At 47.6% G+C, this 23,283-nt stretch overlaps 2 protein-coding genes across 3 annotated transcripts in view; one reads left to right on the forward strand and one right to left on the reverse strand.

Moving 5' to 3' along the window:
• Nucleotides 1-5,557, forward strand: part of KDM3A (lysine demethylase 3A) — a 31,199-nt gene extending 25,642 nt beyond the window's left edge. For both annotated transcript variants that reach the window (XM_064711987.1, XM_064711986.1), the window contains exons 20-26: nucleotides 517-607; nucleotides 1,230-1,360; nucleotides 2,127-2,246; nucleotides 2,333-2,472; nucleotides 4,205-4,381; nucleotides 4,463-4,597; nucleotides 4,815-5,557. In XM_064711987.1, coding sequence (XP_064568057.1) covers nucleotides 517-607; nucleotides 1,230-1,360; nucleotides 2,127-2,246; nucleotides 2,333-2,472; nucleotides 4,205-4,381; nucleotides 4,463-4,597; nucleotides 4,815-4,895 — 875 coding nt within the window. In that variant the 3' untranslated portion in view covers nucleotides 4,896-5,557. The remainder of the gene's footprint in view (nucleotides 1-516; nucleotides 608-1,229; nucleotides 1,361-2,126; nucleotides 2,247-2,332; nucleotides 2,473-4,204; nucleotides 4,382-4,462; nucleotides 4,598-4,814) is intronic.
• A 1,718-nt stretch (nucleotides 5,558-7,275) lies between these two features.
• Nucleotides 7,276-20,904, reverse strand: CHMP3 (charged multivesicular body protein 3). The gene is made up of 6 exons (XM_064711991.1): nucleotides 20,763-20,904; nucleotides 16,034-16,094; nucleotides 13,299-13,478; nucleotides 10,820-10,941; nucleotides 8,694-8,808; nucleotides 7,276-7,784 (listed from the first exon to the last, which is right to left on the reverse strand). Exons 1-6 carry the CDS (start codon nucleotides 20,805-20,807, stop codon nucleotides 7,648-7,650), a joined length of 660 nt encoding a protein of 219 aa, XP_064568061.1. The 5' UTR covers nucleotides 20,808-20,904; the 3' UTR covers nucleotides 7,276-7,647.
• Between the last annotated feature and the right edge of the window lie 2,379 nt (nucleotides 20,905-23,283).

Below are 23,283 nucleotides of genomic sequence, written 5' to 3' on the forward strand. Positions count from 1 at the left end.
ATAAAAATATATTTTGGGGAAGTGAGCTTGAGGTTTTCCAGGAGAATTAACAGTTGCTGTTTCTTCTGGGGTTCTCCTTTGTGTGTCTGTTACACATCTGAGGATCTGCTTTACTGTGTAAATCAGTTGTAAGCTTAGGGAGTTTCGTACTTAGGGCAGGAAGAGTGGGAAGTGGAAGACTCACACCTTTCTTTTCTGTTACTTAGCTTTGAAGAGGTTTGGCTTCATCAGCTGCTTTTGGCCTCCAAGCAGTTTCTGAGTTAAACTGGGAAGTGCTTGGGCAGGGAAGCAGTAAGGGCTGCTTGTCTGTCTGTCTGTCTGACATCTGTTGTAACACGTTTGTCATGAGTGAAACCCTACTCTGGTGTCAGAGGAACTTGTATGTCTTCAGTTCTACATGGAAAGTTGTGGAATGAACATGGTTTTAGACTGAGATAAAGATTTATTTATCTTAATTCTTCAGATTCTGAGTTGTACAACCGTTGAAAACTGAGACTTGTTAATATTTCAAATTAGGTCGCCTGAGAACAGAGGAGGGAGAGCCAATGGTACTGAAGCTTAAGGATTGGCCTCCAGGAGAGGACTTCAGGGATATGATGCCCTCTAGGTATGAATTTCCAGAGGAAATGTTCATTGTTTCTGTGGCACAGCCCCAAAATAATGCACTCTAGGAATCTTGCTGTGTTTTCATACCTGCCTCAGCTTTGGGCAGCAGTTCATTTCATGTGAACAGTTCTGTTTCTCAGAACATGTTCTCAGAACTGTTCACATGTTCTCAGAACTCATGTGAACAGTTTCTGTTTTCCATTTCCTGACATCAATGGAAATCCTGCACAAGTTTCATGATAAATTTTTATGTGGTTCATTGTGTTTGTTGCTAAGTGAAGTGAGCAGCTAAAACTGCTCCTAAAAGCCTGGATCACTTTGAAATCTGAAGTTCTGTTGAAGCTTACGTTTTGGCCAAACATTTTTAAATATTTGGATTTAAGCTATTTGATATTTCTTGAGATAATTACACAATGAAATAGCATTACCCCAGAGCAGTTAAATTTATTTGCTGTATATCTGTGCCTTGCCTTGCTTGTTTGGTTCCTTTTCATGGTGTCCAGCAAAAACCCCCTGAGGGAAAGAGTACATTTCTTCAACTGAAGAGAGCTTTTGTTGCAGTCTGTTTCACCTGGTTTTGGTTTTATCAGTACCTAATGTTAAATTTTGCTGCATTACCTTAGGTTTGATGATTTGATGAAAAATATCCCGTTGCCAGAATATACCAGGAGAGGGGGCAAGCTCAACCTCGCCTCTCGACTTCCCAACTATTTTGTGCGACCAGATTTGGGCCCCAAGATGTACAATGCCTATGGTAAGGAACTTTTAACTTTAAAGGTCACACTGACCACATGTTCCTCTTGAAATTTATTGTAGATTGTGACTCCTTGCTGTTGTAGACAGTTTGATTAATCCCATGGATCAGAAAAACCGAGTTTGGCTCATCTATGGGTATCAGTGATGTCCAGAGCATGATATAATTTATTTTATTCAACATATTTTTGTCCAGGTGGTTTCAAGCCAATAATAGTTATTTCCAGACTTCCAACCAACTTGCTCCACAGGCTGGCAACATCTATTTGTTGTTTTGCTGCTTCTGGCTGTATTACTTTTGTTCTCCTTTTTGAACTGTATCATTTAGCTTTTAATCTCTCCTTGAGCAGTTTTTTTTCCATGTCTGGTTTATTTGCTGTCACTCAAAAGACATTTAAAATGAAGCAGCATCATGGCCAGTAGAGAGATGGTGGATAGTAAATCCTGTATCAGCTGCTGGTTGGAGTGAAAAAGAGACTATTTCTCAAAATGCTTTGTCCTAGCAGGACTTAAACATGACTTTTATATATCCTACAGGCTAGACAGAAATACATTAGTCTATGTCAGCCTGTCAGCAGATCTCTTGGGAAGCCACAAGATGGAGCAAGGTCCTGGATAGAAAGCAAATTCCCGTTCTGGAAGCATTTGTTGGTAGAAGTACAAGCACTCTCATCCTCTCAGAAAGTGCTTCTGGCAGTGGTGTGCCATTTCTTTCTCTTACTAATGGATCTGCTGCTCCTTTTTCCCCCCTTTGATTCCTCCCTCAGGCTTAATAACACCAGAGGACAGAAAATACGGCACAACCAACCTGCACCTGGACGTGTCTGACGCCGCCAACGTCATGGTTTACGTGGGCATCCCCAAAGGCCAGGCTGATCAAGAGGAAGGTAAAATTTCAGTGGTGGCTGTGGGGGATGTTTCTGTGGCCAGAGGGAAGATCCTGTGGTGTAAGTGCTGCTGTTGCTTTCCACAGAAGTGCTGAAGACCATCCAGGATGGGGACTCTGATGAGCTGACCATCAAGCGTTTCACGGAAAGCCGGGAGAAGCCCGGCGCTCTGTGGCACATTTACGCTGCCAAGGACACGGAGAAAATCCGCGAGTTCCTCAAGAAGGTGAGCTGAATCTCACAAACTCAGCTTTGCCTCTGGAGGCTTGCAAGTCTCTATCTTTGGGGCTTTTCTCCTCCTTCATATCCCAGTTAGTGTGGAAACAAAAAACTGGAGTTGTACCAAGACAAAACTTCCGTGCCTTGAGCCTTGTAGGGCCTGTGAAGGGTGGAGAGCTGAGGCTTGCAGGTACCTTGTGTGCAGATTTCCTTCTGCCCACTCTGCTCATGGATCAGTGATGTTACATAGTGAACAAGAACACAGCTGGTTTAGATTTAAGGCAAAGCAGTTTAATTTGATCATTTTTCAAAGAATATGAGACATTTTTGAGAAATGTCAGATCAGTACATGGTACATAACACTCTTCTTTCCTTGTTCGTTCTCTTACTACATTTTTTTTCTCCCTACCTTGATGAAGTCTGAATTAAGGGTGGTATTTTGTCACATTTTCATGGGAGTTAAGGGTTTAGTAGAGATGTGCTTCCACATCCAAAAGGGCTTGTTGCAGTGTTCAAATTTACTTCAGATAGTCCAGAGTTCTTTGTGGTCTTAAAGGTGAAACTTCTTTGGTGCTCTAAAAGTGGAAAGAGCCAATATGCTGATATTTAAAAAGATAAATTGGATTATCTAAACAGCTGTTGGCCTGGTCAGGCTTATGGCTTTCTTGCTGGAAGCTGGGAGAGGCTGCAACAGCTGAATTAATATTAACAAAGAACAAATCTTATAGTTGATCAAACATGATGCTGGGTTTGATAAGCATTAGCAGTTGGAGTCTTGACATCTGTGTCTCACACCTCAGCCCTTGTATCACACTTGCTGGCAGGTGTGGGGCTTTCAGCAGCTTTCAGTGGAGTAGAATCAAGCTGTTTATCTCCTCCCAAATGAGTTTTTGGGCTACAGTCCTGAGTGTAAATGGCTGCTGCAGCAAGTTGGATTTATACAGCAACTTCTTGCAGAAATTCTCTCTGCACAACCCTCCAACTTCTGTCCTGAAGTGCTTGTTGTGCCTGCCAGTCTCTGGTTTGCATCCTCTGGGTCAGTGAGCACACACTGACTGATGGTGGCCTCAAGGCAGGCACCTGCTGAGTTCCACACGTGGTGGTGTCCTCCAGTCACAGCCTGTGGAGTCTCAGAATCTCAGAGTGGCTGGGGTTGGAGGGGAGCTCTAAGATCTCATTCCAAGCCCCTGCAGTGGGCAGGGACTCTTTCCCCTGGCCAGGTTGCTGAGAGCCCCATCCAGCCTGGCCTGGAACACTTCCAAGGATGGGGCAGCCACAGCTTCTCTGGGCAGCCTGTGCCAGTGCCACGCTGCCCTCACAGCAAAGAGTTTCCTCCTGATTTCTTCCTTAATCCAAACCTACTGTCCTTTAAAGCCATTTCCCCTGTCTGTCCCTCACACCCTTCTCCACAGTCCCTTTCTAGCATTAGTAGTGCCACAACACTGGCTCCATGTGTGCCAGTGCTTCCCAGTGTGAACACAGGCAGCTTCCCTTGCCACTGGCACTTGGGATTACTTGCATTTTCCACATCCACATTTGCAATGTCTTTGAAGCCAGTGGGACCTGAGCAATGCTGAAACCTTGACAAAGGTCTGAGTGAAGATCCAAAGTGCCATTGTGTCACTCTCCTACCTGAACACGTGGTGCAAGTCCTCTGGCACACGTTTTGTGGAATACCACAGGTACAGCTCGACTGTCCAGTCAGACTGGTGTGTTAAATGCTGTTGTCACTTTGCCAGGTTGCAGAAGAGCAGGGCCAAGAAAACCCTGTAGATCACGATCCCATTCACGATCAGAGCTGGTACCTGGACCGAGCGCTGAGGAAACGCCTTCACCAGGAGTACGGAGTTCAGGGCTGGGCCATTGTACAGTTTCTAGGAGATGTAGTTTTCATCCCAGCAGGAGCTCCACACCAGGCAAGTGTCAGGGACATGGAGTGGTCTGTCTGCTTGGGCAAACCCTTGAGCATGTGCCTAATGCTTGTTTGTTCTCTCTAGGTTCATAATTTGTACAGTTGTATTAAAGTTGCAGAAGACTTTGTATCCCCAGAGCACGTCAAACACTGCTTCTGGCTCACTCAGGAATTTAGATATCTGTCACATACGCATACGAACCATGAAGATAAATTGCAGGTAAATTCCCAATGCTCAGTGCTCTTGAACTTTAAACAAAAAAAAAACCCTAAAATACAACAAATGTTTGCCCAAGTTTGTGATTTGCATGAAGGCTGGGCAGATGAGTGTGTCTGAAGTGACCTGCACAGGGTGAGCAGAAGTTAAGTGGGAAAGTTGGAAAACTCTCTGTGCTGTTTGCCTGTAAAACCAAGCACGTTTTGCTTTGCTCCTGCAGGTGAAGAATGTCATTTACCACGCTGTTAAGGATGCAGTTGGGATACTGAGAGCTAACGAGTCCAGCCTTAGCAGACCGTGACGTAGAGCCTTAACCACACACTATGAAACAGAAGCGTTGGCAGCTGTTTTACCTACTCAGTCAGGACCTCTGTGGACTTTGAGATTATATGAATGTTACCTCATCTTCCTTTCAGCAGTACCAGAGGATCGTGGTACTATGTTCTGTGTATTCTTCCAATGTTTACAAACCTGATATGTATATGTAGTAATATGTATGGACTGTGGCATACTGTGAATGCTCAGTTGCAATAGAACTTTATACGGAGTTGCTCTCCAAACTGTACAAAATACCTCCTATAGAACTGTTGGGAACTATTCCAAATTACTCCTTTGAAAAAATATTATTCAAGGCATTGTAAAGCTTCAATTTTTAAAATTTATTTTGGGGTGGGAGGAAGTATGGAATCACTCAGTTTAATAACCAATTTACATTAAAAGTTAAGAATGCAGTTCTGGAATTTCACATTAACATAGAACTAGCATTTAAATTAGCTTTAAGCTATTGTATAGTAACATAGAGATGGGAGTTAACCATCTTTAGGTAAATGTATTTAAATTTCTAAATGTTAAAAAAAACTTTTAATCAAATGTCTTCTGTTCGAAACTGCTCTTTAATTTGAACTGATGTTTGATTCTCTTGTTTTTAACACTGAATGGTTACATAAAAATGCTTCTATTTCAGATACTGTTCCTTGCCTGTTTTCTTCAGTTGACTGTTTAAAATGTAACTAATTTGATGCAGTACTTTGAAATGCAGAAGAAAACTGTGTATCATAAATGGTTCATACTGTTTATTGAAGGATTTGAAGGCTCAGGTTATGGAATTTAGCAGCAGATCTGTTTATAGTTATTTTTGGTTAACCCAAGCATGGCTTAGCTGACACTGCTGCTGTGGTCTGTGTCACAGGAGCTTTGCAGCTTCAGTCTGAAATGGTACACACAGAGTTGTTTGTAAAACATTGTAAAACTTAAAACAGGAAGAGAGGTTATGAATGGAAAACCGAATCTCTCATTTGATACACTGAGACAAAATTCACCTATCAGTTCCTTCCCAGCACTGAAAGAGGCCAGATGGCCTCCAAGTTCATTTTCCTGAGCTTATGCAACAAAGCCAACTCTGAAAATTCTCCCTGTAGTACTTGACCTGCTGTTTGTGCCCAGCAGCAACTCTTGAGTCTGGTTTGGGTGACAGGGTTCTGTTCTTCAGAGGGATTTCCTGCTGGCTCCCTCAGGAGAGGGACAGGCTGCAGTGTGTGCAGGAGTCTGTTGTAAGAGTTTAGCAGATTTACAGAAGGTTTGCCCACACACCAGCCCCTCACTGTATTCAGTGAGAGCTTTCCTCCACCTTCACTTGCTGCCACCTCTTGACAGTAAATAAATGTTCAAGTCACTTCAGGTGCCTTGAATTGGCGTTTTGTGCTTGAACTTGTCAAGTGTGCTCAAACACAACACTCACCTGAACTGCCAAGTTGAAGGAGATGACACTGAGCAGGTTCATTGCTTTCCTTGGCAGCAGCTGGAATGCAGATCCCTCCCAGGGAGCTGAGTCACACTGACCTCACACACCCTGGGTGTGTGCACACATCTGAACAGATTCATTGGTGAAGCTGCATTTTGAGCTCTTACCACCGTGCTGTTGTTCAGTCTTGTTTTATTGCAGCTCTCACCCACTTTGTTTCTGACCTGTCCTTTCTGGGTTTTTTAAGAGCACAAGAAACAATCTGTCCCTCTTGGCTGTTTGTGTTGCATTTGGGGTGGAGATGACACTTGAATTGCAGAGCCCTGAAGCACAGGGGGTGCTTTGCCTCCCCCAGCACAAAGGTGAGCAGTGCTTGGCCCTTCCCATGCTTTTATGGCTGAAAATGGGAGGTGTTGGGCTCCATCCAGCTCTCTGTGGGCCTTGTGTGTTTTTCTACCCTTGCTGTTAGGGTACAATTATTTAGAGACTTGGCTTCCTTAAATGAAGAGCTCTGGCCTTTGCTGGGGAGGTGCTGTGGCAGTGACAGGTTTGGGTCAGAGATTCTTGGTTTCCAAACAGCCTTTTGTGAGCCATGGCATCCTTGGGAGGAGACACAGCTCTCCTGTGAGCCTGGAATGTGCTCTTGGAGCAGCACAGAGGCCTTGGCACTGCCAAGGGAAGCTTTGCCAGCAGCCTGCTGAGTCAGGGCCCCCTCCCACTGCTGCCACCTGCCCTGCCCTCACTGTGCCAGGCCTTGGCAAAGCCGGGCTCTCCTGTGACCATACAGAGCTGGAACAGACTGAAAACCTCTCTCTAACCATGCAGTGAAGGCCCTAAATGTGCTAAAGAAAGGTGTAATAAAACTGAAAGGGAGGTGTTAAGATGGGGGTATTGTTTGTGAAAGGCCAAAGTGATGCAAACTAAACTGCTGCCATGGCAGTGTGTGTTAGAAGCAGCTTTAATAAAATTTGTATTGATTCAGGAAAACACAGATCTGACAGTGCTGGAGGTTTTTGGTAGCAGATTAAACCAAAGTGCCTGTTAGAGAGAAATGCTGCTTGAAGATGAGAATATATTTCAGGACTTTATGTCTAAAAATACATAACATTACACCACCCTTGCCATGTCACCACAGGAAACATGGGCTGAACAGAAAACTGCAAGAAGTATATTACAGTAGTGTCTTGGAGGAAAAAATCCTCAGGAAGAAAAAAAAATATATATATATTACATAAGTAAGAATACATAAAGTTTTGCATTTTGAAGGTAGGACAGAATAAAATCAAGCCAGCTGTACACATCCATGGTGGGCCTAGCTCCTCAGGGTGGCCAGCCGGGACTGCATGGCCTCGATGTCCTCCTCCTCATCCACGGCAGCCGCTGCTGCCCCCATGGGCTCGGGCTCTGGCAGAGCATCTGTCACTTTACTGGGAGCTTTACCCAAGGCCCCTGCAACAGCAAACAGGCTCATTAGTGTCAGGGCTTCATGTCATAATGAGTGGCTTTTGGGGACACCTAACACAACCCAAGCAGTCATTGCCCATGGAAATGCAGGGCCAGGGCCAGCCCAGGCTGGTGGCTGTCCTGCAGCACTGCCCTGCCAGCTCAGCCTCTGTGCCCCTTCCCCTCTGCCAGGAGGCTCCCAGCTCCCCCAAACCCTGCTGCTGCCCGGGAGCTCCCCCTGCTGCTCGGGAGCAGCGAAACAGGACGGAGAAAGCACATGAGGATGAGGGAAAGACCAGGGCAAGGTGCAGCTGAATGCAGCCCCGTGCTTGTTTCTGTCACACCACATCACAGCAATCCAGCTGAAAGGAGCGTTCTGAGCATCCTCCAAGTCAAATAACTGAACCAGTAAATCATTATTACTTCATGAGCTGGAAGGCAGAAGTTGTGGTTTTGGCTCTAAGAGGGATTTTGTGTTTGTTTTGGGTTTTTCCCCCCCAAACAAAACACAGCATGTTACTGCCAGGACTCACAACACAGCCTCTGACTCAAGGCAGTGCAGCAGAGTTTCTGGTTTCATTAATAACAATCATTTCTTGGTTTCATTAATAACAACCCCCAGCCAATCATGTAAGTCCCACCTTGTTAAGAGGATTCAGTGCACAGCCACACACAGATCTGTGAGAGCCTCAATTACATAAGTGCACAGAGAGCAGCTGATGGATGTTAGTTCTGCCCTGCTGAGCCCCACTGGCCTCCTCAGGCACAATTCCCTGAGAAAGCAGCTTGTCAGAGCTCTCTGCCCATCACCAAGGGAAGAGATGCCCCTGGGAGAGCACAGAACAGATGAAGATTTCAGTTGCTGCAGCTCATTGATCAGAGCAGGGACCTGGCTCTCAGCACCCACAAACTCACCAGCTGTAATTTCAAAAAGGATTTTGTCAATTTCTGCCTCAGCTTCCTCCTCCATCTCCTCCTGATCCTCCAGGCCTTCAAAGGTGTCCTCCAGCATTTCCTCTATAATCCCAGCCTAGCAGAAATAAACAAGGCAGCGTGTGATGCCCTTGGAAACAGCAGAGTAAGAAAACTCATTTCTCCTTGGGAGATGGGGTTCTGCCTATCCAGGCATGTAACAGGAGCACACATCTCTCCTGCAGAGGAAAAGCAGGAAGAAAACTGAGGATTAAAGGCACCTGTTCTCACTTTGAAAACCTCAGGTTGTTTAAACCAAAAGAGGAGAGATTTAAATGAGATATTAGGAAGAAATTCTTCCCTGTGAGCTGGAACAGGTTCCCCAGAGAAGCTGTGGATGCCCAGTTGTTGTAGTGTGCTGTTAAGTTTCTTGTGTTATTCCCCCAATTTATGTATTGTTCTCCCCTATTATGTGGAAAATGGTTTCGTTCCCCCAGTTTTTCCCGCCAGTGCCAGCCTGTCAGCTAAGTTGCTATAGCAACTGCTATTCATAGTTGCCGATGTGTAATTGCTCCTCCCCTGGTTTCCCTTATAAGTGAAAGTTGTTTCCTCCCTGGGCCCAGTCAATCACCCCCTTTCTCCTCCCAGGTTTCGAGAACCTTCTCCTCTCTGGAGATGGTGGCCAAAAGAGGAGAGATTTAAATGAGATATTAGGAAGAAATTCTTCCCTGTGAGCTGGAATAGGTTCCCCAGAGAAGCTGTGGATGCCCAATCCCTGGGAGTGCTCCCAGCCAGGTTGGATGGGGCTCTGAGCAGCCTGCTCCTGTCCCTTCCATGGCAGGGGGGCTGGAATTACATGATCTTTAAGATCCTTTCCAACCCAAACCATTCCATGATTCCATGGTTATTTACTGCTGTTGCACATCTAAACCAAGAGCCCAGCCTGCTCCAAGCATGTGAAATACAAGTGTAAGCATGAACTCTGCAGCACACTGTAAAGCTGCTCTTTGACACAGCTTGGTTTTTGTACCTGCATTTGAAATCATTCCTTTGCAGGCCTTGCAAGCTAGATATGGCCAAACCATGCTGGTGCACAATGATAAAATTATTTAGAAATAAACTTATTTGAACTAAACAGTCTAGAGTGGTAAGAAGGGAAAAAGCAAAACAACTTTGGTAGCTGAAGATTTAAGAGTCATAACATAGACTGGGAATGCTTTCAAATCAGAGCACTCCCATCACATGGAGACACAGCCAGATGCTTTAAACCACTGACAGTGAGTTATATCTGAATTAGCCAGGAGTTTTGTGATTCTTTAACAATTTTGTAATAAGCTTAATTAGTTAAGGAATGTTTGATTGTGTTATTTTGGCTGGTATTGGTTTAGATCTGTATTGGCTAAGTGTCAGTAGGAAACCCTGAGAAATTACCTCACTGCACCTGCAGAAAGGAACTCTATGGACCCAGAGCCCTTAGAGAATCTATAGCTGAAGAACAAAACTCAATAAATAATTGTTTAATGGTTATCATATAACCAGAGATTAATTAGATGTCATAGAACAAGAATGGTATCTTGAGAGAGTTAAGGAGTCAGAGGCCTATACATCCCAGAAAATCTGATTAATACATTGCAGATGTAGTAAGGAACCACTTCATAGGCTTGTACTCCCCAGAAAACTTAATCAACAGTAATTGTCTAAGCAGGACAGCACATTTAATAAAGCACTGTTAGCTGGATAAAACTCAGCTTGCCCATTAAACAAAGACAGATGAGATGTTCTGCTAGTAATTAAAAGAAACAAAACACCTCTACCATGATGCAATAAATTGGGCAGATTTTTAGGAGTGCCTGTTAAAAAGATCTTGGCTGTTATAGTGTATATAAATGCCTGAAAATTGTTGTTTCTTTGAACATGTCTATGGCAAATAAATTCCTCATATGTTGCAAATTTTGACTCAAAATTGTTATTAGGAATGTTGGTCCAGAAACTCTTTGTGCCACCAGGCTGGCCATGGAGTCAGAGTGTCCTGAGCCCCCTGTGACAAAGGGGACACCCAAGGGACTGCACAGCTCAGGGACAGCCACATTTTGTGCCCACCCAAAGCTGATTCATGTGCCAGACCTTACCTTCATCATCTCTTTGGACAAGTCCCTCATTGTTGCTTGGATTTCTGGGATTTTTACTAGATTTTGCATAGCTTTCATGACTTCTGTGCTCTTCTGCAGTGAACCTGCTACTCTGAGGACAGCTGTGAAGGAAAGACACAGAACAGTTTGAAGAATAATTCATGCACTGCTGAAAGCAGAGAAATTATATCATCTCTACATGGAAATTTGTTTACATTTAGGCAATTCAATTTAAAAAAATAAACAGGCATTGCATTTCTTCACTCTTGACTAAATTCCTGGAAAAGCCCAACTTCTACCCACACTGGAAAAGTCCCATTTATAGCAAAGCTATATGAGGAGCCCAGGTGGCCTGCAGAGAGATTTCACCCCAGCTGCACCCAGGTCAGCAAAGAGAGGAAAAAGCTGCTCCTGCCCAGCCCCTCAGCAGCAGTGACTGCTGAACCAGGATCTCCTGCCTGACACAGCCACTGAAACCAGCCCTGGCACAAGTTCTGCTGCAAAGTTCCACAGCAAAGAGTAAACTACAACATTAATACTGAAGCAGACAAGCCACAAATAAGCTTGTTTAAACTGAATTTAACAATACTCTTTCCAACTTATTCTAACTTAGAAGCTCTCCTCACATGTATTGATATACCAAGATCAAAAAGCAGTAATTAAGGGTGCTTGGAAGTTTTTTGAATTCTGCCATCTAGCTTTGCAGCTTCCTGGACATGGAGAACTTACCTGTTTGGATATAAAATGGCCACTCCTTAATGAAGCAAAATGAAGGTACAGCACATATTATTTTTCATTTTAGTAATTTAAAAGGGCTACACTTGTAACAAACTAACAGACACCTTGCCTTGAGTGGTCATTTCTCAAACAAACCCCAGACTGAATTCTAGATTCCTGCATATTTCCTATCTAAGTGTATCAGAACACTCCCAGGAAGATGAAGATGCTGGCAGTGGTGATAAGGAGGAGGCAGTTTTGAGTTTTTCCTTTTAAGGGACACCTTCAGGTGCAAGGATGGTCCAACCTTCCTTTCCTGAGTGAGGTGCACGGGGAGCCACATTTGAAGCATCATAAAATTACCCTTACAGTGTGACTTCCTGTTTTATCACTCATCCAACATTAAAACCTACTGGGATGATGCTGGGGTGGAGGAAATGCTTTGACATTTCAGCAGCTTGTTCATCTCCACCAAGTCTTCTCCTGTCTTTACAGCTTTCTGCTCTGCTTGTTACAGGCTGGACTGCTTCCAGCTATGGAAAACTCTGCAGGAAATATATTTTAACAGATTTCTGATGTGGATAAGGAACAAGGGAAATCTGCTGATTCTGGAAGAACACAAAGGACCAGGGAGGGTTTACAGAACATGGGTGTTAAGTCAAGGGGCAAAAGGGTTCATCCAGACTAAGAAATCAAGCACTGCTGCCCCATCCCCATGCAGGTGTTGGTGAATGCCCCCAGACTCTTGCTAGGGAAGCAACATCTACAAGATGAAGAGAATTCTACTCCTGTGACAGATCCTGTCACAATCAGGGACACAGGCTCCACCAGGACACAGGGGTATCAGGAATGCATTCCAACTGTTAGAAATGCACACTAAGAATGTGCTCCCAGCTGCTGTGAGCTCAATGTGATTCTCACCCCACTGGAACCCTCAGGCTCTGAGGAGAGCTGTCACATCATCTGCTGAGCAGCTCATCCCAGCAAACAGGGAACCAGCAAGGATGCAGGGGACAATGAGGGGCAGGAACCCCAAAAACCAAAACTGGGAGCTCCCTGACTTCTTCAGAGCCCGGGGTGGGACACCCATCCAGGCAGGGCACTGGAGAAGCAGCCTCAGAGCATCCTGCAGACTCAATCCTGCCTACAGGGATGCAGGATTCCTTACAGGGATGGAGGGGAAAAGAGCATGTTTGGACACGGGGAAAACTTGCAATGGATATTTAATGGGATTGCAGGAACATAACTGACTCTTAGGGGAATGACCAAAGGTAGTTTGGGGAAGGATTGAAGTGGATCAGGGAACACACAAACCTCAGGGGCCTGCAGGGCCAGGTACCAGCAGTTGAGGCAGAGAAGGAGATCTGGGGCAGGTAGCAGGGGTCTGGCCAGCTTGGACAGAGCATCTGAGAGCAGCTCCTGGAACAACTGCTCTGCTGTGTGTGCTGTGTGTGTGTTCTGCAGGTGGAGCTGTTCAGAGTGAGTGAAAGCTGTGTGTGTTTATGGGCTGGGGCAAAGGCTCTGCTCTGACAGTGTGGCTGCCTGTGCCTGCTGGGGTTAGGGGGCAGAACTTCAGCAGCCTCACAGCTCTGGGAGGATCTTCCCAGGCTCCTGAAGCCCACAGGAACCAGCTGCTCTCCACAGGAGCACAGCTGCTCCCACATTCAAGCTCTGCCTGCATTTAATTTTGGTTCTGGACAAGGAAACCTCAGACCTCACTTCTACTGCCAGAGCAGTGCTTGGGCCCAGAATTTGCTCTTACCAAGCTGGTTCTTCATGCCCATGAGAACTGAGTTCATGTGAGCTTTGGATGCATAGAGTTTGCTTACAGCCCTCCGAGAGCGGACCAGCTCCTTGGCCAGGATCACACACACATCCCTCTGGTTCTTTTTGGCAGCATCCTTTATGGACCTCTTCACCTTCTCCTCTTCCCTCTGGATATCTGGAGCACAGAGAAACACAGCAAACAGTGACCAACTCCTAAGGATATAGAAGAGAAATCAGCCATTTGTTGAGCTGTGTTTCTAATGCAAAGAATTGTTTCTGCTTGATTTCAGATTCCCTCTGTTGCCTTGTTCTAGGCTGATTTACATGTCAGCTGATTAATTCAGCTAAATCTTAATAGGAAAATTCTCATTACTGAACACCCAGCTCTGTAATTTCCTTTGCAGTCAAGAGAGCTCTAAAGGACTGTCTGAGAATATCAGTCCATGATGCTGAGCTGACTAAGGGCTTACAAAGCAAAAAGGTCCTGCAAGAACACAGCACTCTGAGAGGAAGACTTGACTCACAACTTCAAAATAACTTCCTGTTCAAACTCTCCTGGCATCCAGCTTTGTTCAACAGCTTTTTTTTTAAGAGTGTGTTAAATGGGAATACTGAACTAAGCATGAGCAAAGAGCAAATCCAGCATGGCTGGATTTGAACTATTAAAATTCTTAAATACCAGTGGTTTCTCCAGCAAATCTGGTGTGACTGCTGACAGTTCTGCCCTGCCAGGTAACACTGGCTGTGAACAGCAGGAGCCAGGTAATCCAAAAAGCCCAGAGTAAAAAGTGCAAGAGTAAGCAGGACAATATCAATCTCCTTTCTTTTCCAGACTCAGCAATAAATTAGTCACTGATGAAATGTGGATCTCAGAGTCCACAAGAAAAATTATCCTAAAGTAAATAAAGACTTCAGATAGTAAGGGTTCCTCACCTTCCTGCAAAGAGTTGATTGAAATGACCACAAGAACAATTTTTTCAAAGAAAGCCTCTGCTCAGATTTAGCTTTGAGTCTTCTTGACTTATGCCAGACAAAGTTATACATTGGAAGAATCAGAAGCTGCCCTTTTATAAAACCAAAGGCACCAACACACACTTTCTGGCTCAGGCTAACTTGGAGACCTCAACACAGCTGCTCAGGTGGGAGTTGATGCACCCTGTACTCAAGACCAGTCATTCTCTCAGTATCATTCACTGAGGTTTTTTACCTTAAAGGACTGGCAGAAAGCTGTAGGATTATAATCAGAAAAACAAACCTTTGCTGCTTTCCCACTATTATTTTCAGAAACACCACAAAGCTGAAGACATTTGTGTGTCAGACATGGGACTGAGTCCCAGGTAAGAAAGGGCTGAAGTGCTCCAGCAGGAAACAGAAAGCACCAGAAGAACCCAGCAGCACTGAGAATTACAGCACTCACTCTGGCAGGCTGAAAACAAGCCCAAGGATTGTGCAGGGCCTGCCCCAATGCTCTCACTGGCAGCAGGTGCTGGGTATGGGATCAGTGGCACAAGGATGCAGGAACTGCCAACTCCATCTCTGAAGGGCAGTGCCAGCCACACTCCTCAAGGGAGCCAAAGTCACCTCCCCAGTGCCTCTGCAGCACAAGAGGCACAAAACAGCCCCAAGCACCTGAGAGGGACTCACAGCTCAGCAAAACACAAAGTTACTGTGTTACTCCAACTCTATCTACTCAAAAATTTCAATTCTGAAGTAACAAGGATACCTTTCATCTCTCCAAACCTTCCAGGCCCTGAAAACCAACCTACCCCAAAGAGAAATCACTACAGCAGCCAGAGTCCCACAACAGATGGTTTCAGAGAGTGTGTTGCTATTTCAGTAACTCTGCTGACTCTCAAGCCAAGTGCTCAAGTGATCCAAGCCCACTCAGCTCATCCCAGGTGGATCCAGTGTTGCCTTGTTCAAACACATCCAGCACAGCTTTCCCCAAGGAAACCAAAACAGGTTCCAGCTCAGCATCCTTCCTTAGAGATGGCAGGGATTTCCTGTGTCAGGCTCAGGTGGAACAGGAGGGCATGGCAGAATCCAACTGCAGTGAGGAACTTCTGAGGAAACCTTTTGTGGCTCTTGGCTGCCATCCTTCAGGAGCAGCCTGCTAGCCTGGCAAGTGTCCAGCACAACCAATCCATAGGTGACCCTCGGTAAAATATGAAATCCTGGCACCAAGATATTCTGTACTTTATTTTATGGGCAATTATCAGTGCAGCAGATGCAATGCTCATTATTTAATACCAAAACACCCACACACAGAAAATCCTTTTTTTTTCCTTCTTTTCTTCTGTTTGCAATTTTTCCAAGCTGACAGCAAGCTACTTTTGCTTGGCATGTGCACTTTCACACCAGTACATGCCAGCTGAACTGTCTGTATGTGGAATTATATACCACATGATACTACTCATTAAATCAGTGTTGGTGAAATTCTGGATAATAAGTCTAACACACGTTATCCAAAGGGATTTAAGAGCATTATGTGTTACTGGGAGCATGAAATATTCACGTTCTTTTGAAAATGTTCCTAGGATAATTTCACAGCAACATCATTTTGTAACACAGACTGAGTCTGGCCCAGGATCACATTTATCTTCCTTTACTCCAGATGTGACAGGCTACCCCAAGTTATTAAATTTCACAGCCTGCCTCAATTAAAGTAAAAAAAAAACCTTGAAGACACACAAGGAGAGTAAAAACAGAACATGAGACACAAGTACAAACCTCTGATCTGTCTGTCTATCACTCTCATTTCTTTCCTTATCTTCAAGGACCATTCATTGACCTTAAAAAGAGAAAGTGAGAGTTACTTGAAATTCCAACTTCAAAACTATGCTTTTATACTTTCATGTAACTTAAACATTCAGTATCAAAAGCAGCACTTCAAATTGCATGAGCTGCAAGTCATGAGTGATGTTAAAATATTTCATTATTCAAATGATAAAACCCCCAAACATTGCAGAGATACCATCAATTACTGCACTGCTCTTCATGTTCAGACAATTTGTTAAGGAGGACCTTTATAGATCCCCTCCAACCAAAACTCTTCAATGACTGCAGGATGTGAGCTGGGAGTCAGATGCTCACACAGGGAACTGCCCCAGGGGGTTTCAGCACAAGGGACAGACTTTGGCACACAAGACAGCCCCAAGGGTGCCACTGCCCATTTCAGTCAGATCTCCAGCAGGTCTCCAAGCCAGCCCAGCTCAAAGCAGGATCAAGTTCAGAGCTCAGACAGGTTGTTCAGGTCTCACCCATGGAGTTTTGACACTGTCTGAGGGCAGAGACTTCACAGCCATTTTGAGCAGATGCACTGAAATTACTCCTGGGTGGTGAAGACTTTTCCTCTGAGAATCCTGGAATGGTTTGACTTGGAAGGAACCTTAAAGACCAAATATTTCCAGTGAAATTTCCACCTTCCACTGCACCAGATTGCTTAGAGCTCCATCCAAGCTGGCCTTTCACGTTCCATTCAAAACCCTCCTCTGGCCAGCTGTGGCTGTAGCCCCCCACCCCAGAGGTACCTGTCTGTGCCTTGGCCACAACCCCAGAGAGGCAGTGAGAGGCTTTAAATCTTCCCTCCTCCACCTTCTCCAAGCCAAAATGAGCCCAGTTCCCACAGCCACTCCTCCTGCACCACAGGCTCCAGCCTCCTCCATCCTGATTGCCTCTGCCACCCTTCCTTAGCTTGCAGAGATCCTCCCTGAGCTGGGTGCCCACACTGGGACACTTGTGCAGCCTCTGCCACCCTTGCCCAGCTTGCAGAGATCCCTCCTGAGCTGGGTGCCCACACTGGGACATTTCTGCAGCCTCTGCCACCCTTGCCCAGCTTGCAGAGATCTTTCCTGAGCTGGGTGCCCACACTGGGACACTTGTGCAGCCTCTGCCACCCTTGCCCAGCTTGCAGAGATCCCTCCTGAGCTGGGTGCCCACACTGGGACACTTGTGCAGCCTCTGCCACCCTTGCCCAGCTTGCAGAGATCCCCCCTGAGCTGGGTGCCCACACTGGGACACTTGTGCAGCTGTGGCCTCTTTGCTGAGCAGCACAGTGACAGAGCACTCAGCACTGTGCCCACAGCCCCCCAACACCCCCTGTTTGCCCTCACTGCTGCAGAGGTGCACTGGGAGCTCAGAACTCATTTATTATCCATGGGAAAGCAGATCCCTTCCTGCAGAGCTGGTGCCCAGCCAGCCCCAGGCTGCACATCCCTCCCAGTCTTGCATTGCTCAACATTTTGAGGTTCCTGCTGGTTCCTCCCCCTTGCTCAGGTCTCTCTGCCCTCCAGCTTCCCTTCCCCTGCCTTTGGTGCTGTTCAAACACAGCCACTCCTTTGGCAGCTCCCTCCTGGCACCTGCCAAGATCTCTCTGTTCCAGATCCTGTGGCTCACCCTGGGAGCTCCACTTGCCCTGACCATCCAGGGAAGAGAGTGAGGAGAACTTGTGCAATGAAAACTTGTAAAGCAAGTTCTCTTTGGTGCACAAACCCAGCAGAGCAACAGATTTATTAGACTTTCACCAGTCTCAAAAGGCTTTCTCTTGGTCATGGTGGACAGGACTATGTTTTGACTGCAGACAAAAACCATCATTTGAGGTGCCCAAGCACAAAATCAGCTTAAAAACCCCCACATACAACCCAAAACCCTGCAGAGGTGCAGGTTTCACAAAGCTCCTGTACCTTTAGTTAGACCCTGGGTTTACAGGTAAAAAGCCCCAAACCCAGAACTGAGTGCAGCCTCCCCTCTTGCTCTTCAGATGTTACCTTCAGGGGAGGTAACATCATGGAGAGTCACTCCTCAGCCTGACAGAAAGCTGAAAAGGTCCCTTCTAGAGTGTGGACTACAGGAGAGGGAAAAAGCAGAGGGGAGAGACTGAGAGAAACACGACAGAGCTCTGGCTGGCCTCAAAGGTCACACCTGCCAGAGATTTGCTCCACAACTTGTATTCTACAACAAACCAACACACAACAAACCTCAATGGACCAGCACAATCAGCAACTGCCAAGTGAACCACAGCAGGATTTGCAGCTTCTGTCTCTGGGGTGCCCAGCCCAGCACAAACACCCCATTAAATCAGACTGGCTGTGTGCTGGCATCAAAACCTGCTCACTCTGACAGCAGCAAACTCATCCCCAGCACTGCCAGGGGTTTGACCTGACTGCCCCAAAGGCACAGCTGGGTGTTTGTGCCTTCCCTTCTCCTGCTCTGTGTGAGAGGAGGAGGCAATCCCATGACTCTGCTCCAGGCCAGCGGTGTGTTGAGCTGTAAGGAAGCCACACTGCCCACCTCACCCAGGGACATGCACACACCATGGCACAGGCAGCAATGTATGAGGTCCAGCTGAGCAGAGAGAACTACCCTGAGCACAGCTCCAGGCTGATGAAACAATTCTGCTCCACTCCTGATCTAAACAAAAACATCACCCTCACAGCACTGCACCATTCCAGAATCAGCCAGCAAAGCACTCCAGCTGAACTCACACCACACAGGAGGAAAACCCACTTTTTAACTTCAAACAATCCAGACATGGCATTAAAAGTACAACAAATCCCCAGCTTTAGACAGGCTGGAGTGCATCACCAGCTCTTCACAAGGGCTGAAGATATCTGCCTTGTATTGATCATAAATAAATTATCTCACACCCAGAGTGGGCAGACAAAAGAACTGAGGGCAAATCATTGCCATCACCAAAATCTCACCCCTTCCTCATCCCCCTCCTGCAGTGCTTGGATGGCTCCCCTAGCCCTGCTCAGGGACTGCATCTGAGCCCAGCTGCTGGCAGACTCCAGCAGGATGCACAAACAGCTACTGCTTCTTCCTTCTAAAAGGAAAGAAAAAGCAGTTAGGAAAATCAGCTGCACTTAGGTACAGGAGGAAAGGAATTTTTAACTAATACTGGGTGTCTCAGTATCAGTGTTAGGCCTGTGAATGCCAGCCTGCACCCCCAGGGAGTGCTCATGACAGCAAGAGGACTCTTGTCACCCTTCCCTCCACCTGTCCCATGCTGCCTTTGCAGGGTTTTCTGCAAAGAATCATTGGCTTAGGAAGGGATCTCTGGAGATGAAACCCCCTGCCAAGGCAGGGTCACCCAGAGCAGGTGACACAGGAACGTGTCCAGGTGGCTTTGGAATGGCTCCAGAGAGGGAGACCCCACAGCTGTTCCACCCTCAGCAGAAAGAAGCCTTTCCTCATGTAAAGGTGGAAGTTATTGTGGTTTATTTTACGGCCACTGCTGCTTGTCCTGTTGCTGTGCACCAAAAGAAGGTTCAAGGGGGCTGGCACCATCCTCCAAGATCCCCACAGGCTCTGTGCTACTGGAGAACATGGCAAGCTCAGCAGTGAGGGAAGGCAAAAGAGCAAGAGCAGCCCTCAGGCAGGAGGTGAGAACCCCTGAGTGCAGCACAAGCACACGTGTGGGTGCCACAGCTCACCCACCCTGAGAGCAGCAGCCCCCAGCCCCAGCTCCTCCTGTGCCACCCTCAGGAGCCCAGCACTCTGACCCAGCCCACACAGAGCTCTGCCACAGGCAGGGAGGAGGGGAAGGGCACTCCCAAAGGCACATTCCTCATCTGATTCTCTCACCCCACCAGCAACAGGCATAGCCTGCTCCCCTGGACTCAGCTGCTACAAAGCACCAGGGAACATCTGTGACACTGCAGCTTGAATAAACTTCAACTTGTGCGCCTGTCATTCTTCTCCCTGCTGCTTTTCTAATGTATGATCTTCCTCTCAGCAAACAGCAGGTTTTTTCACTAACTCATTCATAGCTACTTATGAAAGGCAACAGTGAAATCCACCAGTGACTTGATTATTTCATTCCACTGTGACAGCAGAAAACTGTTCCTGGACACACGGTTTATCTACAGACTCATCTTCCCCCCACAAGTCCCAACATCTCAGCTACTGTTTCCAAACTTTAAAGCTGTGTCTGCAAGAGGAGCTAAAATCATCGAATCATAGAATATCAGGGGGCTGGAAGGAGCCTTACAGACCACATAGCTCCAACCTCTGCTATGGCAGGGACACCTTCCACTAGACCAGCTTGCTCCAGGCCTTATCCAGCTTGGCTTTGAACATTTCCAGGGATGGGGCAGCCACAGCTTCCATGGGTAACCCGTTCCAGGGTCTCACCACGCTCGCAGGGAGGAATTTCATCTCAGGATCTAACCTGAATTTCCCCTCTATCAACTTGTACCCCTTGTCCCGCCACTCCACTTCCTCACAAAGAGCCCCTCCCGGTTCCCTGCAGGCCCCTCCAGACACCGGGAGGCTCTCTGAGGTCTCAGGGCCCGGTCCCGGCCCGGGTGCCGCCTCCGCCAGAGCCAGGCCGAGCCCGGCCCCTCCGCAGTCCCCGCCCGAGGCCACAGCAACGCCACCCGGCCCTGCCGCCACTCCCCCCTCAAACTCCCGGCTCCTCAGCAGCCCCCGGGCCCGCGCGGCGGCTCCGGCCCCTCACCAGCTCCTTGGGCGGCTTCTCGGGGGTCTTCCCGAAGAGCCCCATGGCGGCCGCCCCGCCCGGCGCTTCCGGCTCCCCGCAGCCGGGCCGGCCGGAGCGCGCACTGCGCCTGCGCTGCCGCACGCCCCGCCCACCCCGTGCGGGGGACGGGGCCTGAACGGGCTCGCCCCGCCCCTCGCGGCTTCCCGCCAGTCACGTGGGGCTGCGCACGGCGCTGCGCACGGCCCCGCCCCCGCGGAGGGGCGGGAAGGCGCTGAGGGGCGGGCGCTGAGGGAGGGGCGGGCGCTGAGGGAGCGCTGGCCCTGCGCACTGAGCGTGTTACTCATTCAAGGGTCTGTCGGGTTGGGAAAGATTTCTGAGATTTTCGATTCCAACCACGACCGAACACCGCTGTGGCACTGGGTGCCACATCCCGTCTTTCCTTAAACACCTCCAGAGATAGTGACTCCACCACCGCCTTGGGCAGCCCATTCCAATGGGAAGAAATTCCTCCTAATGCGCAACTTGAACTCCACTGGTCCAGCTTAAGGCTGAGCCCTCTCGTCCTGTCGCTGGTTTCCTGGGACAAGAGCCTGATCCCCACCCGGCTGCCCCTCCTGTGAGGGAGCTCTAGAGAGCAAAAATGGTGGGGATCACCCTGCCCCTCCTGTCAGGAGCTGCAGAGAGCAATAATGGTGGGGATCACCCTGCCCCTCCTGTCAGGGAACTGTAGAGAGCAATAATGGTGGGGATCACCCTGCCCCTCCTGTCAGAGAGTTCTAGAGAGCAATAAGGGTGGAGATCAAGCTGTCCCTCCTGTCAGGGAGCTGTAGAGAACAAAAATGGTGGGGATCACCGTGCCCTCCTGTCAGGGAACTCTGGAGAGCAATAAAGGGTGGGGATCACCGTGCCCCTCTTGTCAGGAGCTCTTGGGAGCAATAAGGTGCCCCTGATCCTCCCCAGGCTGAGCCCCCTCAGTGCTCATCTCCCCCGTGCTGCAGAGCCTTCCCCAGCTCCGCTCCCTTCTCTGGAACTCCGCCATCTCCATAATGTCTCGGTGCAAGGGCTGACTCCCACTCCGGCCTTTCCCCAGGACACGCCAGGGCAGGGCCCATACCGGCGATGGCCACCCCGCCCCGGGGCTCTTCGGGAGAAATGCCGGAGGCCGGGCTGGCTCATCCTCACCCTCCTCTCCGCAGGGTCACCTGGCTGAAATGAAGGGACAGCTTGGAGCCGCTCTGCTGGAGCTCCAGAGAGTCAGTCCATCTCTTCACACCCCGGTGCACAATCTGAGACTGAGAGCATTAGAAATAAATCAGTGAGGCACAGAGTGCAAAAGAAAGGAAGAAAAAGGTGCTATTAACTTAACCTAACTCTTTAATGCCTTATGATTATACTTACCCTCGTTATTTAATTACCAGACACAGACTTTTTAATGAGTTACAAAAATGTACAGTTTCACCTTGGTCATCTTTCCCTCCAGAATCTAATGCAGAAAAAATACCTAAAGAAGCTTTGGAAAAGAGAGCTCTCATTTTGGACTGAGCACCAGCAGTGGGAAAACCAGTACTAATAAAGCAATAATTGATGAAATCGAGAGACAAAGAGCTTCAGAGATTATTTAAATCCATCCTTTGTAATAGCAGCACCAAACATCCATCGCCTTTATTAAACCTAACAAACAAGTGAATACCCTCACCTCAGTGCTTTGACATTTGCTGTTTACAATTGCTCTCCAGCTTCCAGGCACGAGACATCAGAGAATAAAACAATGCTTTAGGAATGTTTAGCATCTCAGTTAAGACACTTCACAAGCACCAGCACAACCCAGCCCTGCGAGGCAAAACATGTGAGCAGCGAAACCGCTGACCTTGTTACAGGCACAGTCTTTGCTCCTTCGCTCCCTGCTCCGGATGTTCAACTGTCAATGTGTCAGGGAAGGGCTGTCTGAGATCCTGCACTGTAGAAAACAATGTTACTTGGATGCTTCTGCTGCTACTGACACGAGCATTTCATAAAATAAACACATCCAACTGCTTCTGCTGTCCTGCTGGGACTCTCCACACACTACGCCAGCTGCTCAAGATTCTGTAACAGATGCGTTGCTGGGAACTGCATCACAACAATTTATATAACCCAGACACGAGGGGACTAAACCTTCCTCCACAGCTACCTGCTGGTCATAATTACCTGCTCCTGTGGATGTGCCCTCAGTGGCTCTCCTGCTAATTAACCAGCAGTTTGGGTCATCCATCAAAAGAACAGGATGAGTGCAGCAACTGAGGCCATTAAAACAAGTCTTCAGCTAACAGGTGTGCACAAAGCTTTGCAAACAAGGCTGAGCCAGCGCACAGGAGCAGAGCTGCTGGGGCTGTGTGTGAGGGTGAGGAGGTCAGCCTTCATCAGCAGAGTGCACTCCACGAGCACTCAGTGCTCCAAGGACACAGCATTGCTCCAGCTCAGCACTCACAGCTTTTGGCAAAGTGCCGAGGTACCAGCGAAAGGCTGCAGTGGGCTGTGATACAGCACCTCACTTGTGTGT

The sequence above is a fragment of the Zonotrichia leucophrys genome, chromosome 4 (assembly GCF_028769735.1).
Source record: "Zonotrichia leucophrys gambelii isolate GWCS_2022_RI chromosome 4, RI_Zleu_2.0, whole genome shotgun sequence".
NCBI classification, from domain to species: domain Eukaryota; kingdom Metazoa; phylum Chordata; class Aves; order Passeriformes; family Passerellidae; genus Zonotrichia; species Zonotrichia leucophrys.